We start from the raw sequence: 17,387 nt of genomic DNA on the forward strand, positions 1-17,387 counted from the left end.
TTATTGGCAACGTTGGGTGCTTACACTGAACTAAACTAAAGGAAACGTTCAAATTATTGACAACTTGAATGGAAGTGTCTCTGGGACGAAACACAACCTGACCGTACACGTTGTGCCTGGTGACCATTGCAATACAACCATCAAAAGTTCCAACTTTGTGTTGGTGTCTCATAGCTGTGCCTGCAAGACTACTTTTTTACGTTAGTCATGACGACGACGCAGCGTTGATGTGACCTGTCCTTTCTGAAAATACCGACATCAGCGGATAGCATGAGTTCACTTTTGGAGACATCAGGGTTAAACCACATCTCCGTACCGAGAACTACGTTCGATGAACGTGCAAAGTTGTCGTCGTTTGTTTAAAACACTATGAACATTAGATACGACAAGCGATGTATACGTGCAATGACTGCTGCGTAATTCCGTGTCGACACATGGTTTGTGCCAACCAACCACGTGCCTTAGACAGCGCATTAACTACTGCGTTAGGCGTTGTTTTTTTTTCTACTTCGTTTTTTCCCCCAGGTGAGCAGGAAAGAAATAAACATTTTCTTGGTCTTGTTCATCCCGTACCCTACGACACACTTACCCGTTTTACTGAAATAGTGTCGTCCCAAATATACGTCTAATTCTTCAGATGCAATCACTCCTGGACATTAATGCTTTACAAGGTAAAACTGGAATGCCGAAGCACGGAGATTACATGCATCATGTTGGTTTACCAACCGCAGAGAGTGCTGGATTGAGCAACGCTATCGGCCCCATACAGTATGATAATGAGGCACAGAAATTTTAAGCCTACTGTACTTGAAATGCGTCAGAAAAATGCCGGCGGCTAAAGATAATTTATAACGGTTGGTGATTACGTGTTTCGCGGTTGTATTCGGTCGGCCGTACACGAGACTATTATGTTTTAGTCCCCACGACAAGTGATTAGACAGTGAGAAGATTTTACAAGTCACGCTGGCAATTCACAGTAGCCGGTTCTCTTCGTCAAGTGAAAACCGATACAGCCAGAATAGTTCACAACACTCACACACATCACAGCTGATGATGCACGCTGCACTTTTGCGGAATGAGAAATTCCAGCTTGCTGTAGTTACCGCGGCGCCCAAAGGCTACGCAGCGGTTCTTTGTCGACCTTGCATGAACTTCCATGCCACAAATTTCACGGAAAACGAGCTAAAACATCTCCAAATGCTTCTGCAGCGCGCAACGGCAACACATTCAAGAAGCCCCATCCCTGCTCGCACAAACCCGAGCGGGAAAAAAAAAGGTCTGCCGCGCGTCCTTTCCCCCTTGCCCAATGAAAAGGTCTATACTCTATAGGAAAAGCTGGATGATATCCCTTCACCGACGATTACAATACTCCCTAATACGAAATTTCAGTGTAGCTCTATACGCGTGTTCATTTCGCTATATATTGGCTGGCGCGGACGATCTGTCTCTTGCGGTACCTTGCAAACGCAGCGAAGCGCGGATCGAGTGTCTCGCTAAAGGTGGATACACACGCGAGGTCGAAATCCCGCCTGCTCCATGGACAAAACAGTGACATCATCACTTGAATCTGGCGCAGCGGAGTTAGGTCGCATTCCCACAACCGGAGCGCCGTTTGCAGAATCCGCGCGCTCACCCTCGACTCCAACGCTACGCTCGTTGCCAAATTGCTCGGTTCAAGAGTGCATTCCAAGAGGGACATCTACCGGAGGCGGCATTTGTCCGCGTTGGCTGATCTGCTTGAAATTAGTGAAGACGACGAGGTGCAGGCTGCAAAAAGAAAATGATTATGCTGGACGAAACCATGGATGTCGAAGAAGATGCTTGGTGTTCAGAGCTTGCTTTATGAAGAGCTGCTCAAGTGTGATCCGGACGAATACAAGCGCCTACTGCGCGTCAGCAGCACGCAGTTTTTCGAACTTCTGGCCCGCGTTCAACATAGGATCGAGCGGCAAGAAACCACCATGAAGCCATCTGTGCCAGCGAAGACACGGCTTCAAATCGCCCTTCGATTCCTCGCCACAGGTAAGCGCTTGCGTCTGCGTCAGTTTGAAGCATCAAGTGTCACTTTTGATGAGGCGCGCTGACTTTTAAAGCGAAGGCTTCCCCAGCTTTCTCGACCGTGACTGCTGCTGCTCTCTTCTGAAGTGCGCGCTTCACGTCGCGTGTAATGTGCGCATGCAGTTATTTCCGTTAGCCCATGGATGAGGGAATTAAATGGAAAAGAATAACCCCCGTATTAAGAAAGGCGTCTTGACTTCAAGGCCATGCTTGACGATATAAATGACGCCTGGCGTAAACATGCTCAAGACGCTCATTGGGTTTCCTTTGGTTGGTTCACGACAGGCGTTATTTAAATCGGGTCAAGAGTGGGCTTCAAGTTAATATGCAGTTCTGAATACGGGGTTAAGAACGAAACCCGTCTTTAGTGTCCTACATCTCTGTGTAGTGTGTACAATGACAAACACATCTTCCTTGTGACAGTTCGTGTATTTCGGCGTAGATATAGCGAACGGTGCGGCGCATAAATATTATAGTACTAAATCGTTTTGACCGGCAAGGCGCATAAACATCGTATAAGCATGTTGCATAAGAATGTTGGAAATATGGTGAAATAAAGGCAGCTGTGTGTATCGAGTTTAGTTTCATAGCATGGAAATAGCCGCTTCATAATAGATTCGCTTGACACAGGATCCAGTATGAATGTCAAATGTGCATATTTTATTCGAATGCGAAGTTCTGTCATACTTTGTTAATTTTTGGCGTAACCAACAATTATTTTGTTTTTGTTTTTTTAATAGGAGAAACGCACTACTCCTTAAGCCGACAGTTCAGGGTAGAACACTCAACTGTCAACCAGCTCATAGAAGAGACATGTGTGGCAATCTACCTGGAGCTGAAAGACGAATTCTTGAAGACTCCCAAGACTGGTGGAGAGTGGTCTGACGTCATGCAAGACTTCAAACAAAAGTGGTAGTTCCCAAATTGTATAGGTGCGATAGATAGAGAGCATGTGTGCATCATCAAGCCAAAATATTCAGGCTCCTTGTATTTCAACTACAAGAAAGCATTCAGCATAGTTCTGTTTGCGCTTGTTGATGCAAACTATAGGTTTCGCTAATTGGACATTGGCGCCCCTGGTTCACAAGGTGATGGAGGAATTTGGCAGTCAACACCTCTGCGAAAAGCAATTGATGGAAAAAATGCGGGACTGCCCAAAACCATGAAAGTGGCAAGTTCGCCGGATCTTTACATGCCCCCGGTTATTGTAGGAGATGATGCTTTTTCTCTGGGGGAAAACTTAATGAAGCCGTTTGGAGGGGATACCTTGACGCCAAGGCAGCGCATCTTCAACTACATGTGAGCAGCAGTCATGCTATCCAAGCTTGCCTTAAGTTGTCTGTTTTCGGCAACAATTTTCTTGTATTCCTCGTTTTGTGTGATAGGTTTGGTTGTGGAGGACGCGACCGCTGCCCAGCTTACCTGTGGATTTATCAGAACGCAGGCCGCCTTCGGTGCTTCTCTGGTTGATCGTTGCGTCTGTCTTGCTTCTCCTCCCTGGACGCGCTCTCGTGCTCGAGAGCGGGATCTGCTCCGGTGAGGTGACGCTGATCTGGACCGAGCGTTCAGTCGGTGTGGAGATGGCGATCTCGTCCTTCCCTGTCGGTCGCGTTGGTCGCTCCTATGGCCGTTTGTGTAGTCCGATTCCTCATCCTCTGAGGCGAACCAGCGAGGTTTTTTCTGCCCTTCATTGCACTTGTCAGTGCTCTTTCTGACTTGAGGTTTTTTTGGTTGCTTGAGGCGTCGTTGGCAGTTGCGGTCCCCGGTGACGTGGGCACCCTCACACGAGGCACACTTCGGCTCACACGGGTGCCGTCCACTGGGTTTCTGAGTCCACAAATTCGGCACACTCGCAGGTCGGGCTGTGGACAGACGTCTGCCCGATGCCCTTTTCCATGGCATGTTTTGCACACCTGAACAGTAGCACGGTAAGGATGACAGGAGTTCGCCTCCGTTGTAGTACACCACCCGAGGTAGTGACGGGCCACAGAAAGTAAGGGCGGCACTCTTTGTTTCTCCGATCATTCTTGCTTGGATAAGTTCGACGCCTTGAGTCCGTATACGTATGTTTGCTATGATGGTCTCCGGTGGCGTTCGGGGTGGAAGTCCGTGTATAACTCCTCGGATAGCTTCCTCTCCGGTGGCAGCGTATACGTTAACGTCATGCGAACGTCCGTTGATAGTGAGGGAGTGGATTCGGCGTGCCTGCTCCGCGACCTCCTGACTCGATGTCGAAAGTATGGCGATATTGGAGCCGGGCTTTATACGGAGCAAAAATTGCTCACCTCTTATTTGGTAGTCGCAGGCCATGACGATCGCTTCGGCGAGGGCCGGCATGCTGATAGTCTTCAAAGGCAGTCCCTGGTGTGGTCGGATAACTATCTTGAAGTCATCCTTAGGAAGAGGAGGAAGTTTGGGTATGCCTCTTCGTCGCTTCCTTAGTTTCGCCGGGTTAGTGCTGCCCGTTTAGTCCGTTTGTCGCTTGCGCTCTCGAGCCTGCTGCTCCTTTTGCCGTAGTGTCAGTACTGTCTGTCAGTCGTCGTCTGACCGCTGGCGTTCCCCGGCGTTGTGGCGAGCGGAGCCTGTTATGCCGTCTTCTGTTCTGTCTACATTTGTTACATCCATGTTCTCTGCTGGTGTTGTCTCACCTTGCATTCTCGTCGTCGTCTGAAGTTCGCTAAGCGTTCCCGTAGCCATGCCCAGGCAGAACGGTGGCTGCCGTTCGCGTTCCTCACGCGGCGGAGCAGCAGCGGCTGCTGCGCTGAGCTGGCGTCGGGGTTATCGACGCTGCCCCGTAGTCCGGCTTTGTAGGATCGCTGGGCTTCACGAGAGTCACCGAGGGCCAAGTGGGTAGCACACCCGTGTTCCTTGTATCCTCACGAGTCGACTGGTATCTCGGTACCGTGGGTGGAAGCACTAGTCTACCAAAAAACACATCGAAACGCAGAGCGCGATGCAAGCAGTACTGCGCTGCTCGGCGCCCCCTTGCGGCTCTCATAGCATCGACAAGTTCATAGACCAAACCGTCATGACATTAGTCAGGCAGCGGACTCGGGCGAGCGTCTCAGTGCGCGTTTTCAGAACATCGCAGATCGGGCGCCGCAGCAGAAATCTTCCTCGCGTCTGTGCTTGCTGCATACCCGAGTTGTAGCCGATGACTGTTTGCCGGTTTTATGTTTCGCGAGCCACGCTTCACGCAGCTTCTTGTCCTGCGGCTACGTGTGACTGACACCGGCCTCCGTTACGTGCGTCCGGCCCTGCGGCACCGAGTAGTAGCATACCATGTTGCGCGCCTTCAAAGGCAGCCACTACCTATTGTAGTGCTTTCAAGCGTTGTAAAAGAGACACTCGAAGCGGGAAAATTTCGCCACTAATTGAGGACCGCAGCGTACGAGGGAATTTAAACTCGTTTTCAGCTCGCTTCGGCGCGCCCGAAGCAGCCGACGCAGCCGCTATGTCCACGTGATCCCTCCTAGCACGTCACGCGGACGGTGGCGCCAGCTTTTTCAGTGGTGGAGCTCGAGGCCAATACCGCCGCGACGCCGCGAGCGACGGCGCCAGTTGGAGCCCCGCATAGAGTTTCCTACAAAAACTACTAGAGGGAACTCTGGCGCTGCAGTCGTTGTCCTATACCATGCGAATGATGGGAAGTACATGGATTTGTCTAATCTTCGTGCTTGTGGATTCAGATGTTCTTGTGGCTTTGTATATTACGCTATATAAATCTTATTGTCGTATATTTCAGCGCAATCTATATTATTCGAAGTGCAGAAGACGCCGGGAACGCGTACAATTGCTATTAATTGAAACGATTGAGCTTATCCAGGTGGCCAAATAGAAACGCGCCAAGCGTCTCAAGGCACTGGCATGCCCACGATAAATTCATAAGGGCGTTTTATTCACTTGACGATACATGCGTCCGTGGCTTAACGGTTTCAATATCAAGCTTCTGTGCTAGAGTCCCTGTGTTCGAATCCTGCCGTCGGGAAATTTTAATGTTGTTTATTAAATTATTTATTACGCAATACACTGTTGAAAATGACGAGTTTACGAAGTCAAAACGCCGTTTGAAGCCAAAAATACGAGCTTTAGGCAAATCCATGTACTTCCCATAATTCCCATGCTGGGACAACCGCTCGCATTGCAGCTCCCGTAGACACTAGCGCCAGAGTTCCCTCCAGTAATTTTTGTAGGAAACTCTATGGAGCCCCGTTTCTCCTCTGTCGTGACGTTACGGTGTCACGTGGTCAGCCTTGAAGGCGACGCCGCGAGCGACGGCGCGAGTTGGAGCCCCGTTTCTCCTCTGTCGTGACGTCACGGTGTCACGTGGTATTGAAGGCGACACCGCCGCGCCTGAGGAGCTGGGTTGAGCTCTAGTAATATGCTTCGCATAAAACAATCGTTGACATGCAGCACATACGTATGGTAAATGTCTAAATTTTTGGCACATATTTTTTTGAAAAGACTGGGTAGCTCATTATAAAATTTTCATGGAAAACTTACAGCGTGTTTGAAGGGGTCTGAACCATAGCGCCACTATTGGCGGCGAGGAGTTACGGAGTCGCCATCTATCGGAAGCGCCTCGCTGGCGTAGTATGAGGGATCACGTGGCACGCTCCTCATAGGTTTTGCTGTCAGCGGTCACTGAAAACACCACGCGCGAGCTCTCCCGGACACTTTTGTAAGTACTTTCGAAACGAGAGAAGTTTCTTACTGTCTAAATAATAATCTTGGGCAAACTGAAAGCACACAATCGTGTACAGACGGTATCTCTTTACCGAATACGTACAGTGAACGCCACTGCGCGCGGTTGCCGCGATATGGAGTCTCCCGAACCGGCTTCTTGCGTGAAAGGTAGGTAAACGCTGGGAGCAAGCTATGTGAAATATGTTCTTATAGTGTTGGTATAACTAAATGGAGCGTAATAGAACGAAGCCTCAATGCAGCGATCGCGCAGGTTCGCAGCGACCGACTGCTCGTCTGCATGCTTGTCCGCGCACTGTTTCGATTTCTCCGCACGCGCGTTTTCTCACCGTGTCATGAGCTTTAGGCCGCAGAATATGAGCATTTGAAAGTATACAAGCAACCATTGTTGCGTGGGCGCTATCAGAGCTGTTCAAAAATAATTTCATTGTAGAGACTTCGACGCCTACGGGGACTGTAATGTGCCGTCGCGACGATTCAATCTATCTTTCTTCTAAATTCTTTGACCTTTCAATATTATTCTTCGAGTTGCGTCGCACTGTATGTTTATCGGTGTTCTCAGCGTGCAATTTCCCGCTGCTCCTTTTTTGTAATCCAGTGCATTAATTCATAACACACACATGACCATATGCCATGCTTTTTTAAAATGTGCTTCTAACCGCTGCCTTTCCACTCCACTGAACTTGCCAGTATCTATAGCATCGACAAGTTCATAGACCAAACCGTCATGACATTAGTCGGGCAGCGGACTCGGGCGAGCGTCTCAGTGCGCGTATTCAGAACATCGCAGACCGGGCGCCGTAGCAGAAATCTTCCTCGCGTCTGTGCTTGCTGCATACCCGAGTTGTAGCCGATGACTGTTTGCCGGTTTTATGTTTCGCGAGCCAAGCTTCACGCAGCGTCTTGTCCTGCGGCTACATGTGAATAAGGCTGACACCGGCCTCCGTTACGTGCGTCCGGCCCTGCGGCACCGAGCAGTAGCAGACCATGTTGCGCGCCTTCAAAGGCAGCCACTACCTATTGTAGTGCTTTGAAGCGTTGTGAAGGAGACACTCGAAGCGGGAAAATTTCGCCACTAAATGAGTACCGCAGCGTATGAGGGAATTTAAACTCGTTTTCAGCTCGCTTCGGCGCGCCCGAAGCAGCCGACGCGGCCGCTATGTCCACGTGATCCCTCCTAGCACGTCACGCCGACGGTGGCGCCAGCTTTTCCAGTGGTGGAGCTCGAGGCCAATACTAAGAGAGGCTGAGGATCGCGCTCATTGCGAGTCTCACCGGCATCGAATCTCATCGTGTGCACCTGCGCTCCTGCACAAGGTAGCAACATGACGGCGTCCTTGGCGTTACCAATTCCATTGTACGGGAGCTATGGAGGGCTTTTGTCACATCCTGCCTCTTCGATTATCAGTTCCTGGTCGTCGCGGACTGCTGAACCGCACTCGATTTTCATGAGCAGCTTCGGAAGCTCCGTCCAGTAGTCAAAATTCTGCCAGAATTGCGTTCGTTTTTCATGGACCGGAGGTCGCGGACCGTCGATAGACTTTCGGAGTTCTCAGCAGATTTTTGCTCGCACAAGCGCAAGCAGCTATCAGATGACGGCTCTCTAAACAAGATGCGCGCCGGCATTTGACGCCATGTTGTGAAAGACAGCATGTGCTTCACCGTACTTTACGCGTTCCTTACGACAAGCACTGTGCACTCAGCTATCACTCTGTTAAAGCCGTGCTTTGTGTGCTATTATGTGAGTTTTTCACGAACTTGTGCTGCTTTAGTCGTCGTGCCTTTTTAAAGATAAGCACAGAGATGTGGCGCACATGCTTACTTTTCTTTAGGTTTTTCGCGAAATTTGTCATGTTCATTGCTACATGCGTAGTAAACGAGTTCGCTTTTGAGGTGGGTGAAACTAGTGAGCGTGGGAGCACACCATATTAACGCGACAGCAATGAGGGCCCGGTGTCGCAGAATATCCGACGTAGCCGTACCGCGTCGATCATCGTTTAAGTAGTTTGTTCGCGAACCCTGCAAACCCATCCCCGCAGAAGTTACTGAACTAACTTAATTTCTCAAAGTAAGATACATCAGAAAAATTGTCAAGTACGACTTACACACAACATACAGAAATGATCGCATCCGATTGTAGCTTCATTCTATGACAAAACATGCTTCCGTTATGCGCAAACTCAAACAAACCATTTTACCAGCGCTTCTACCATACATAGAACGGCCACGACGTCCACGATTTCGGAAGCCCCGGAGCGGCGACTCGATTCCTTGCAATAGCTCCAGATGACGCTCGGTAGCGTCGCATTGGAGCCCACAGAAGAGGTCGCGTTGGTACCAGAAAGCTGGCCTTCGTGCACAGCGTTCTTCGCCAGTGATTCCCGGTAAATGTTACAGTTACATAAGCTGCAATTGCCGCGAAGCGCGAGAAGCAGTCACGGATCATTGAATGATGTTGCGTTCTACTCTTAAAGGCGAAGCTTAAGCGCCCTGCATAATTTTTTATGTGGATTTTGCACTTCTGTAGCTGGGGTGGTATACAATCGAAGCTTCAGGGGAAGCGGTTGACAAACATGGCGACCGTTTCTGTTGCAAAGCTCGAATGTTTCCCTTTTGACTTGCAGGATTATTGGGAGGTGAACACGTGCTCTCCTAAACATGCATCAGGCCTTTAATTAGTAGATGGCCTCACGAGCCTCGAGGATACCGGTGGATATTCCGCTTAAATTTCGCTGGCAATTGTTGGGACCACGGACAGCTTAGCCAATCGTGGTCAAACAGTTGTTGCGACTGGGTGTCTCAGCGACCAGTACGGTTCCGTGGTATGTGATGTGCCTGCTAACGAGCTATCGAGAAGTCCCAGGCCACGTCCAATATTTGTGAGAAACGGCTTCTTTTTCCTCTTTACTTCTTTCTAGTTTCCATCTGCTAGCACGAGTACGAGTACCAGTACGAGCATGATCAGGAGCACACGTACGACAATGAAGCACACGGCCCCACAGCGCTCAAAATTCACTTTATCTTATACCTTGTTTTTCTCCTGTCTCTCATCAGCGAAATTCACTGTTTTTCTCGGCCAACCACAATCACTGATCCATTCGAAAAATCCCGCCCATGGCGTCGCATCGTCCCACCGGGCCACGCGTCCAGTCATGCGCGTACGTACTCCCCCGTAATCACGTGGCAAGCTGTGAACACATGGTCGAAGTCGTTCCCCCAGAATTCCTAGACGTTGTCCCATTCGATCAATTAGTGGACCATTCGTGATGCTCCGTTTGTCAGGGTCAGTCTCCGGTGGAGTGGCAGCAATTCTTCCACAAACTCCGCCGTTGTGTTGGCTTGGCGAGAGCGCCCTTGTTGGCGTGTCACCGCCTATGGCGTGTGACTCTCCTCCAGGCGTGCGCTGGTTTCGCCCGTCAGCTTTGGTTGCTCTGATTTATTACGATGTTTTAACGTCAAACGTAACAGAATCTCTGGCGGGGAAGGAAGATCCCAAAGCGTAGGGTCCAGAAGCCACTAGGCGAGGGATCGGCATTTCAGCAGCGTAATTTCCCTCCATAGTGACGAACCCTTTGTTCGTAGCACGTGGATTCCCTGGAGTCGTTCAGCAGGCCTCGTGGTGCTCTTGTGCCTTTTATCCTTAGGCCCGACTGGGGAAGCTACACTTGCAAACCAGTATCGCAGCTCAAAGCAAGCCAGCAAAAGGCTACCCTCCACCGAGACACCCCAGGCCTTACCAAAAGAAAAACGAAAAAACGCGCTACAGTTTTGGTATCCCCATTCGCGCATCCCCCCTTCGAACACCAAACAACCTGTTTCCTAAAACCTCCAAGAATTGATTTTAAAAAGTCAGCTGACAATCGATAACAACCACGCGATAAAAAATCGCATGAGAAAATATTACCAACACAAAAATGACAAGAAAACCAGAGTGGGCATGAAGCTTTCGCTACGCTAGAGACAAGAGACTCAGACCAACTGCGTTGCCATTAAGTTCCCTTCTTATACCAAAACTACTCCAAGACCACTGTAAATCGTGTCACAAGGTACGGATAGGCCTAAATATATATTTTTTGAAGAATCGGGAACCTCCCTCAGTAACGTGTCCCGGGTCTTCAAACTCTGCCTCTCCGAGCTAACCATTCGCCTACGTGACGCGTGATTCTCAAATCGCCACAAAAAAAAACAAAAAAGGAAGGAAAAAGAAATCAAATGCGCATTCTTGAATCACGGAACTCGGGACTGCGATTGGAAATGGTCAAAGGGATAATTTTCCCGTATGAAGTTGCTCGCTCGGTCAATGCAAACAGCCAGTACCAGCGCCTCTAATGCGAAACATACCGAGCCCTAGTGGTCGCTTCAACTCTTGGCTGACTCATTCATAGAGTGACATTTCAAATGCAAAAAAAAAACAAAGGTATACTCTACCTACGCGCAAAAATAATCTTGAATAATAAAAGTTCGTTTCTCCAAGCGCTATTGCTTCGGAAAACAATTTATCATGGAACACTTGGAGGAGTTTTCGCAGCTTCTAAGAACCTCATTTCTAAGCTAGATGACGCAAACAAAAACGGGCATTGATCGACATAACTGCTTAAAGTCAGCTACACTAACCACTATAGGTTCTCCCTTGCATTGGCGTTCTGCTCCCGAACACGAAGTCACACGTTTGACTTTCGGCTGCGGTGACCGCATCGCGATGGCGGAAGTGCGCATTAACCCTTTATTTACGAGTGCTGCCTACAGGCAACAAACCAGAAGAGAAATTTTCTTGCTAAGTTTTGGTATTCAGCACGAAGGTTATACAGTAAAAGCTCGTTAATTCGAACCGCAAGGGGAAGCCGCTTCAGTTCGAATTAACGAAAGTTCGAACTAACGAAAGTGAAGGAGAGCAACAGTACACTGCGATTTGGAAGCATTAGGGCATGTCAGAAATTTGGCGAGTCAAAAGGTGATGGCGTGTACCGCGGGCACACGCCACCTTCGAGTCGAAGCTCTGGGTCCGACTGTGCCACACCACCGATGTCTAATGAAACGAACGTTAGCCGAGGCTTAACACCATCACAATGAATCGCGACGGCCGATGCCTCCTAAGCTGAAAACAGAGGTGCACAACCGATGAAGACTGCCGAGACAAAGACGCTGAACATGTGAAGGTGGCGAAGGCCCTGATTCGTTGGTTCTTGATTGCAAGCGCAGCTGCGACGTACTTGATTCGCTGTGTTTTGGCGCTTGCCGTGCCATCTCCGCACAGCATCAGCAGCTGTACAAGATTTGCAAAGCCTCCGAGATTCGCAGCGGGCAGGAAGTCTCGGAGGTTACGTAGAACGAAGAGGCGGCAGCCGCCGCTGCCTTCTGGCTGACCCCGCGTCGGTTAGATTTTTTTCCGATTTTGCCTTCTCTCGCCGTTCTCTCCGTTTCGGAGGCAATACAGCCTTGTGTGTAGGCAGCAGGCGCGTTTCTCTGGCCGTGTGCCAGGCGAGCGTAGTTCGAATTATCCGTGAGGGAACCTTCTCGTGTTCGAATTAACGAACTTCTTTATACATAGACTTCTCTGGAGCTTGGCCGTACCAAATCGTACAGTTCGAATTATCCATAAATTCGAATTATTGAAGTTCGAATTAACGAGCTTTCACTGTAGCTAAATGTCTTGGGCGAACACAGAATGACAACTAAGTGTCATTTGTTGATTTAAAGCCGGAACGCGGGACGAGGAAGAAGTTTTGCACGCGACTCACGGTCTTTTTGAAGCAGGGCTAGAAGATACAAGCCGATGCAAGGTTTCCAGCTGCAGTGGCACCATACATGTGTTGTAAAACAAAGGAAGTGTGTACCTATGGTTCAAATATAACTAGGTGTGTCTATACGAATCGAAAACAACACCTTAGTTGACTTCGGGTGAAGCCCGCTACCATGTTTCTACTTGAGGGTTCCCCCAATTCGAAAAAGTTCCCGTGAAATATTTGTTTCTTTTCGTTAATTATCCTTTTTACCAATCTGTTTACATACTTATATAAAGATAATCATTTTTTCTGACATACATATCTGCTATCATTAAAGGGTTAACCCTTTACTGCACAATTTTTTGTTTCCTCAAGACATTATTCATGGAGTTGTAGGGAAGCATAAATGTAGCTGCACTCCCTTGGAAACTAACATTAGCGAATTTCTTGAGTTTGAATTTGCAGAAAAATGGTATGTTGCATATTTTCAACAACATGCAAATAAAGAAGAAGTTGAAAATTAAAGATAGGGCTTCGTGCGATTCATACTCAGATGTTTATTTGCACATGACGATCATTGGTGCACTTGTGTTTTAGTGTGGAACAAAAAGAAGCAATTCTTTTTGTTTGTGCATCACAGGTGGTTCCCACACTTCTTGTAGTATGTCATGCAGATCCCCGTGCAACCAGGAAACAATGCAGTGTTTTCGAGTTATTGTCAAAATTTAGAACATAGAAGCACAGATGTAAGGTTTGGCCCTTGACGACGGGACACGGCAGCGTGCGGATGCACCGCATGCTCCTGAAAAAAAGAAAGGAAATTCGACCGGAACACATCTTACCCACATATTGAATGGAGACGGACTTACACTCTTGGTTATCGTCACTCCTGGAAGGGTCGCTGCCTCCACTGTCAGGAGAAATTGCTCGGCCATTAAAGTGCGGGATCCATTTCACTTTTCCGAAGAAAGTAAACCATGCACACGTTGTTGCATTTGCGCTACATAGCAACGTTTCGTCGCCAGGGACAAACTATTCCAAGAAAACAAAGTTTTTTTGAATATACAGAGTCAGGAAGATGTGGAGCTTCGCGTAAGAATCTTTTTTTGCGCTTTGTCTTATGGAGAAATACATTTACCATTAGCAAAACTTACCTGTATAACTGCTCCCGGGCGCGTGCAGCCTCCGCCCCGTTTGTTTTGCTAGAAGATGCGAAGGCTGAGCACAGATGGCAGGACAAGGCGCCGTTTTTTTAGACGAATGTTGCGGAAATGCAACAGTGTGTACAGGCAGCTCCAAACAAACCTTGCTTCTGTTTTTAACGCTGTTCATCGGAATGTTGCGTAAATGCAACAAGGTGCAGTAAAGGGTAGCCCAGAACCCCAGGTAGCCGCTGTTAGTGGGGAGCCCTCCAATCCAGCGTCCATCGTAACCTACTTATTTTAGTTTCGGAAAGTTTTCCTTTATAATTTACTTTTATAAATGAACAGGTGGCTGTCGTTAAGAAGAGTCAGTCCCCCCAAAATATTCGAGAAAACAATGCGGCGCTTCTTTTTTGAAGTGATCTTTATTTCCACGTGCAATAACGACATTAGACTGCTCTTCTAAATGACGTCTTCTCTGCTCCTGATCACGCTTTCTTTTGCCGTATTAAAGCATTTATTCCTTCTCTACCTTTCATTTCTTCAACATCCATGTATGAGTGTGTTTCTCTGTGTTGCCATGTTTCGGCTTTCTATTATCCATACTCGCAAGCCAAATAGACGGTAATTCCACACACGAAAATGGTCTGGCAGTGTCTCTGCATCTCGCCAGCATTCTCTGAGACTACGGTAGCGAAGCAAAAACTCCCATTTCTTGGAATCAGGTATTAACTACTTCAACCGAGAGTACTTCCAATAACAATGCTTTCCTCAAACTTAGAAAAAAGTATTAATAAGCCTGACAGATATGAACACCACGCGTCCACATTGAATGTATACTTGGCTGGCCTGACTTTACCTAAAGGATATCTTGTCCCGCTTAAACCAGCTACCCCTCAAATCCTGAAATGTCAAGATGCAGTCTTGAAGAATGAAGTAATGACCCATTGAGAACGGGCATCACTAGATCTCAGGCGCATTGTTATTGATAATAATCAATCATCTTTCAAAACGTCATTGAACAGTGAAGAACAGTTGCGGGAAGCTTCTGCATTAAGCCCTTTCGAATGTGCCTTGTTCCTTGAATAAAAACAGAAAAAAAACAATTAGACATCCTAGAGAAGAAGTCCAGGAATCTGCTACGTGGTAAAGTTAGCCTTCAATAGCTCTTGTCGCGACAAGTTTCCTTTGATGCTGAATCCTCTTGTATCAAAAATAGCTTTCTGTTCAACAATTCAAACATAGTATTGGAAACGTTGTCTTGTCTGACTTGTAAATGGCTGTGCTTTGTCGATGTTTGAATTTCTGCCCGGCCACAAGCGATCATAACGAATTTAAGCTAGCAATAGATGACTTCCAGCGAAATTTGAAGCTAAGCGAGTTTTTCCATGAGCGGTGCACGTGCAATAACCTGTTGTCCCGTCAACACTGGACCCTGCCCTCTCAAAGAGATAAATTTCTCAATTAATTTATTCCTGCTGCATAACGTGACATCCTGCATCCCTATGGTAAACGCATTTCGTTTAAGCAGATCCTGTCCTTCCACAAACGAAAAGAATGTGAGGGATAGTAGAAACGCTCAGATTTTATTACAAATCCCGCCGATAAAGGATGAGCAATAGTAATGATGAACATGACTGACTACGTCGTGGAGGTTCAGAGGCAACCAACTAATGCGCATTCCACAAGCGGCTTGACAATCCAACTAGCAATTTTCCACGAATTGTCCCTAAAATTATTAGGAATCTGACAGGAGATGGTCAGCACGCCGATAAAGGAATTCACTAGTTTGTCCCTTTGGAAATTCCGGTCCCAGGAATCTTTTATTTAGTTACAAAAGCACACAATACTAATACCTCCGGTCGCACTATTCATTCAGGCGATGGAACTCTCATCGAACCACTTTCCAGCTATGTCTAGAGTATGATTAAGGGGATGATTTTTACTGTTTCTTCTTATCTAGAGGACATTTCTCACTAAGTACATAAAATTCACTATAACATCCATTATGCCTCGTTGCTGGTCACACTAGATGTTGCTTCCCTTTATATTAAAATCCCCCATGACACATTTGTTGAGATCTTTACTTTAGCCGTTTTGCCAAAATTCCCCTTGCACCTAAACAATTTTGAATTTCATGGCGCACACTTTGTACCTGTGAGTCCCGCTTCAATGGGTCCCAAGCAAGCCCCAGTTAAGCTAATGCATTTATGAGACAACAGAAGAATGAATTTCTTTTAACGCGTGAACTACCGCCTTACTACTGTAAACGCTATATTCATGACCTCCTTCTCACCTTGCATCACGGGAAGGCGGAACTTCTCGCATTCATTGCGGACTCTAATAAGGTTCATTTATCCATTTCGTTATCGCAGTCATGCTCTCACTTATTGGTTTTCTGGATGTCACAGTATCCCTGCTAAGAAACTTAGCACTACACTTTATAAGAAAGACACTGACGTTCAGCGGTACTTTGATTTTCCATGTAGCCATGTTAAACGCTCCACAGAATTGGAAATCTGCAAATGTTGTCCTAATACATAAGTCAGGCTGCAAAGACGACCCGTTTAACTTTCGGCCGATTTTGCTTACGAGTACCGTGTGCAAACTTCTAGAACACATCATACTAAAACATATAACCGTTTTCTTATAAAAGGAGAGTATGATATCACCATATCTACATGGCTTTCGCAGAGGCCTTATTACAATCACTCAACTACTGGAACTAACCCTCGACTTATCATTTATTATCGACCAACAAAGACAAACCGACCTCATCCTGCTCGATTTCTCGAAAGCATTTGATCGGGTATCACACAAAAAGCTCATAAGGAAACTTGATATTACATTAGGTACAGGCCCCATAATTGACTGGATTTCAGACTATCTTACTAACCGTACCCCGTTTGTGGAAGTGAACGGACAGATTTCCCAGACAGCCCGGGTAACATCGGGAGTCCCCCAAGGAAACGTTCTGGCTCCCCTTTTATTTCTAATTTTTATTAATGACCTACCCACAAAAATTACAGGAAACATTAGGCTATTTGCGGACGACTGTATTCTTTATCGAAATATTAACTCACATGATGACCACATAACATTAAGCAACGACTTGAAAGCTGTGTCCAACTGGTGTGCCCACTGGCGAATGACTATCAAGACTAAGAAATCTGCTGTTCTTTCAATCACCAGAAAAAAAAGTAACTAGAGCTTTATGTATACCGTTAACGACGTGCCACTAATACGAGTTCATGAACACAAGTACCTCGGATTAACGTTAACACATGACTTCAGATGGAACTCCCATATAAATAACGTTACAGCAACTTCAATGAAATGCCTTTTCTTTGTTGGAAGACACCTCCGACTAGCACCACCCGATACAAAACTTCTGGCTTACAAAACTTTCGTCAGGTCATTCCTTGAGTACGCAAATGTTATCTGATTCCCATACACTAAACAACAAATAAAAAACTAGAAGGTGTACAAAGGAAAGCTCTACGGTCTAGATACAATAAACATAATTAACAGACGCCCACCGAACTACTTAACAAAGCCGCAATCCTAACAGTACAAAACCGAGCTGTATTAGACAGTTCTAAACTTATGTACCAGCTCTTACGCAGCAAGCTTAATATTGATATCTCTAGATACATCTCCAGAAATGAAACACGGCCAACGCGGCATAAAAACACACATACACTCAATGAGCGTTCTTTTCATACCGATTGCTTTAAGAATTCATTCTTTCCTTTAGCGA

General features: G+C 47.1%; 1 protein-coding gene across 1 annotated transcript; it reads left to right on the top strand.

Annotated features, from left to right (window-relative positions):
- Positions 1–1,805: 1,805 nt before the first annotated feature.
- LOC135911576 (uncharacterized) lies at positions 1,806–2,974 on the top strand. Its single transcript, XM_065443901.2, has 2 exons — positions 1,806–2,022; positions 2,799–2,974. Exons 1-2 carry the CDS (start codon positions 1,806–1,808, stop codon positions 2,972–2,974), a joined length of 393 nt encoding a protein of 130 aa, XP_065299973.2.
- The last annotated feature ends 14,413 nt before the right edge of the window (positions 2,975–17,387 follow it).

The sequence above is a fragment of the Dermacentor albipictus genome, chromosome 4 (genome assembly GCF_038994185.2).
Source record: "Dermacentor albipictus isolate Rhodes 1998 colony chromosome 4, USDA_Dalb.pri_finalv2, whole genome shotgun sequence".
Lineage (NCBI taxonomy): Eukaryota > Metazoa > Arthropoda > Arachnida > Ixodida > Ixodidae > Dermacentor > Dermacentor albipictus.

Coding starts and splice junctions, on each gene's coding strand:
- LOC135911576 (XM_065443901.2), top strand. CDS start 1,806: ATGTCGAAGAAGATGCTTGGTGTTCAGAGCTTGCTTTATGAAGAGCTG. Junction 2,023..2,798: donor CCTTCGATTCCTCGCCACAG/GTAAGCGCTTGC, acceptor TTTTTTTAATAG/GAGAAACGCACTACTCCTTA.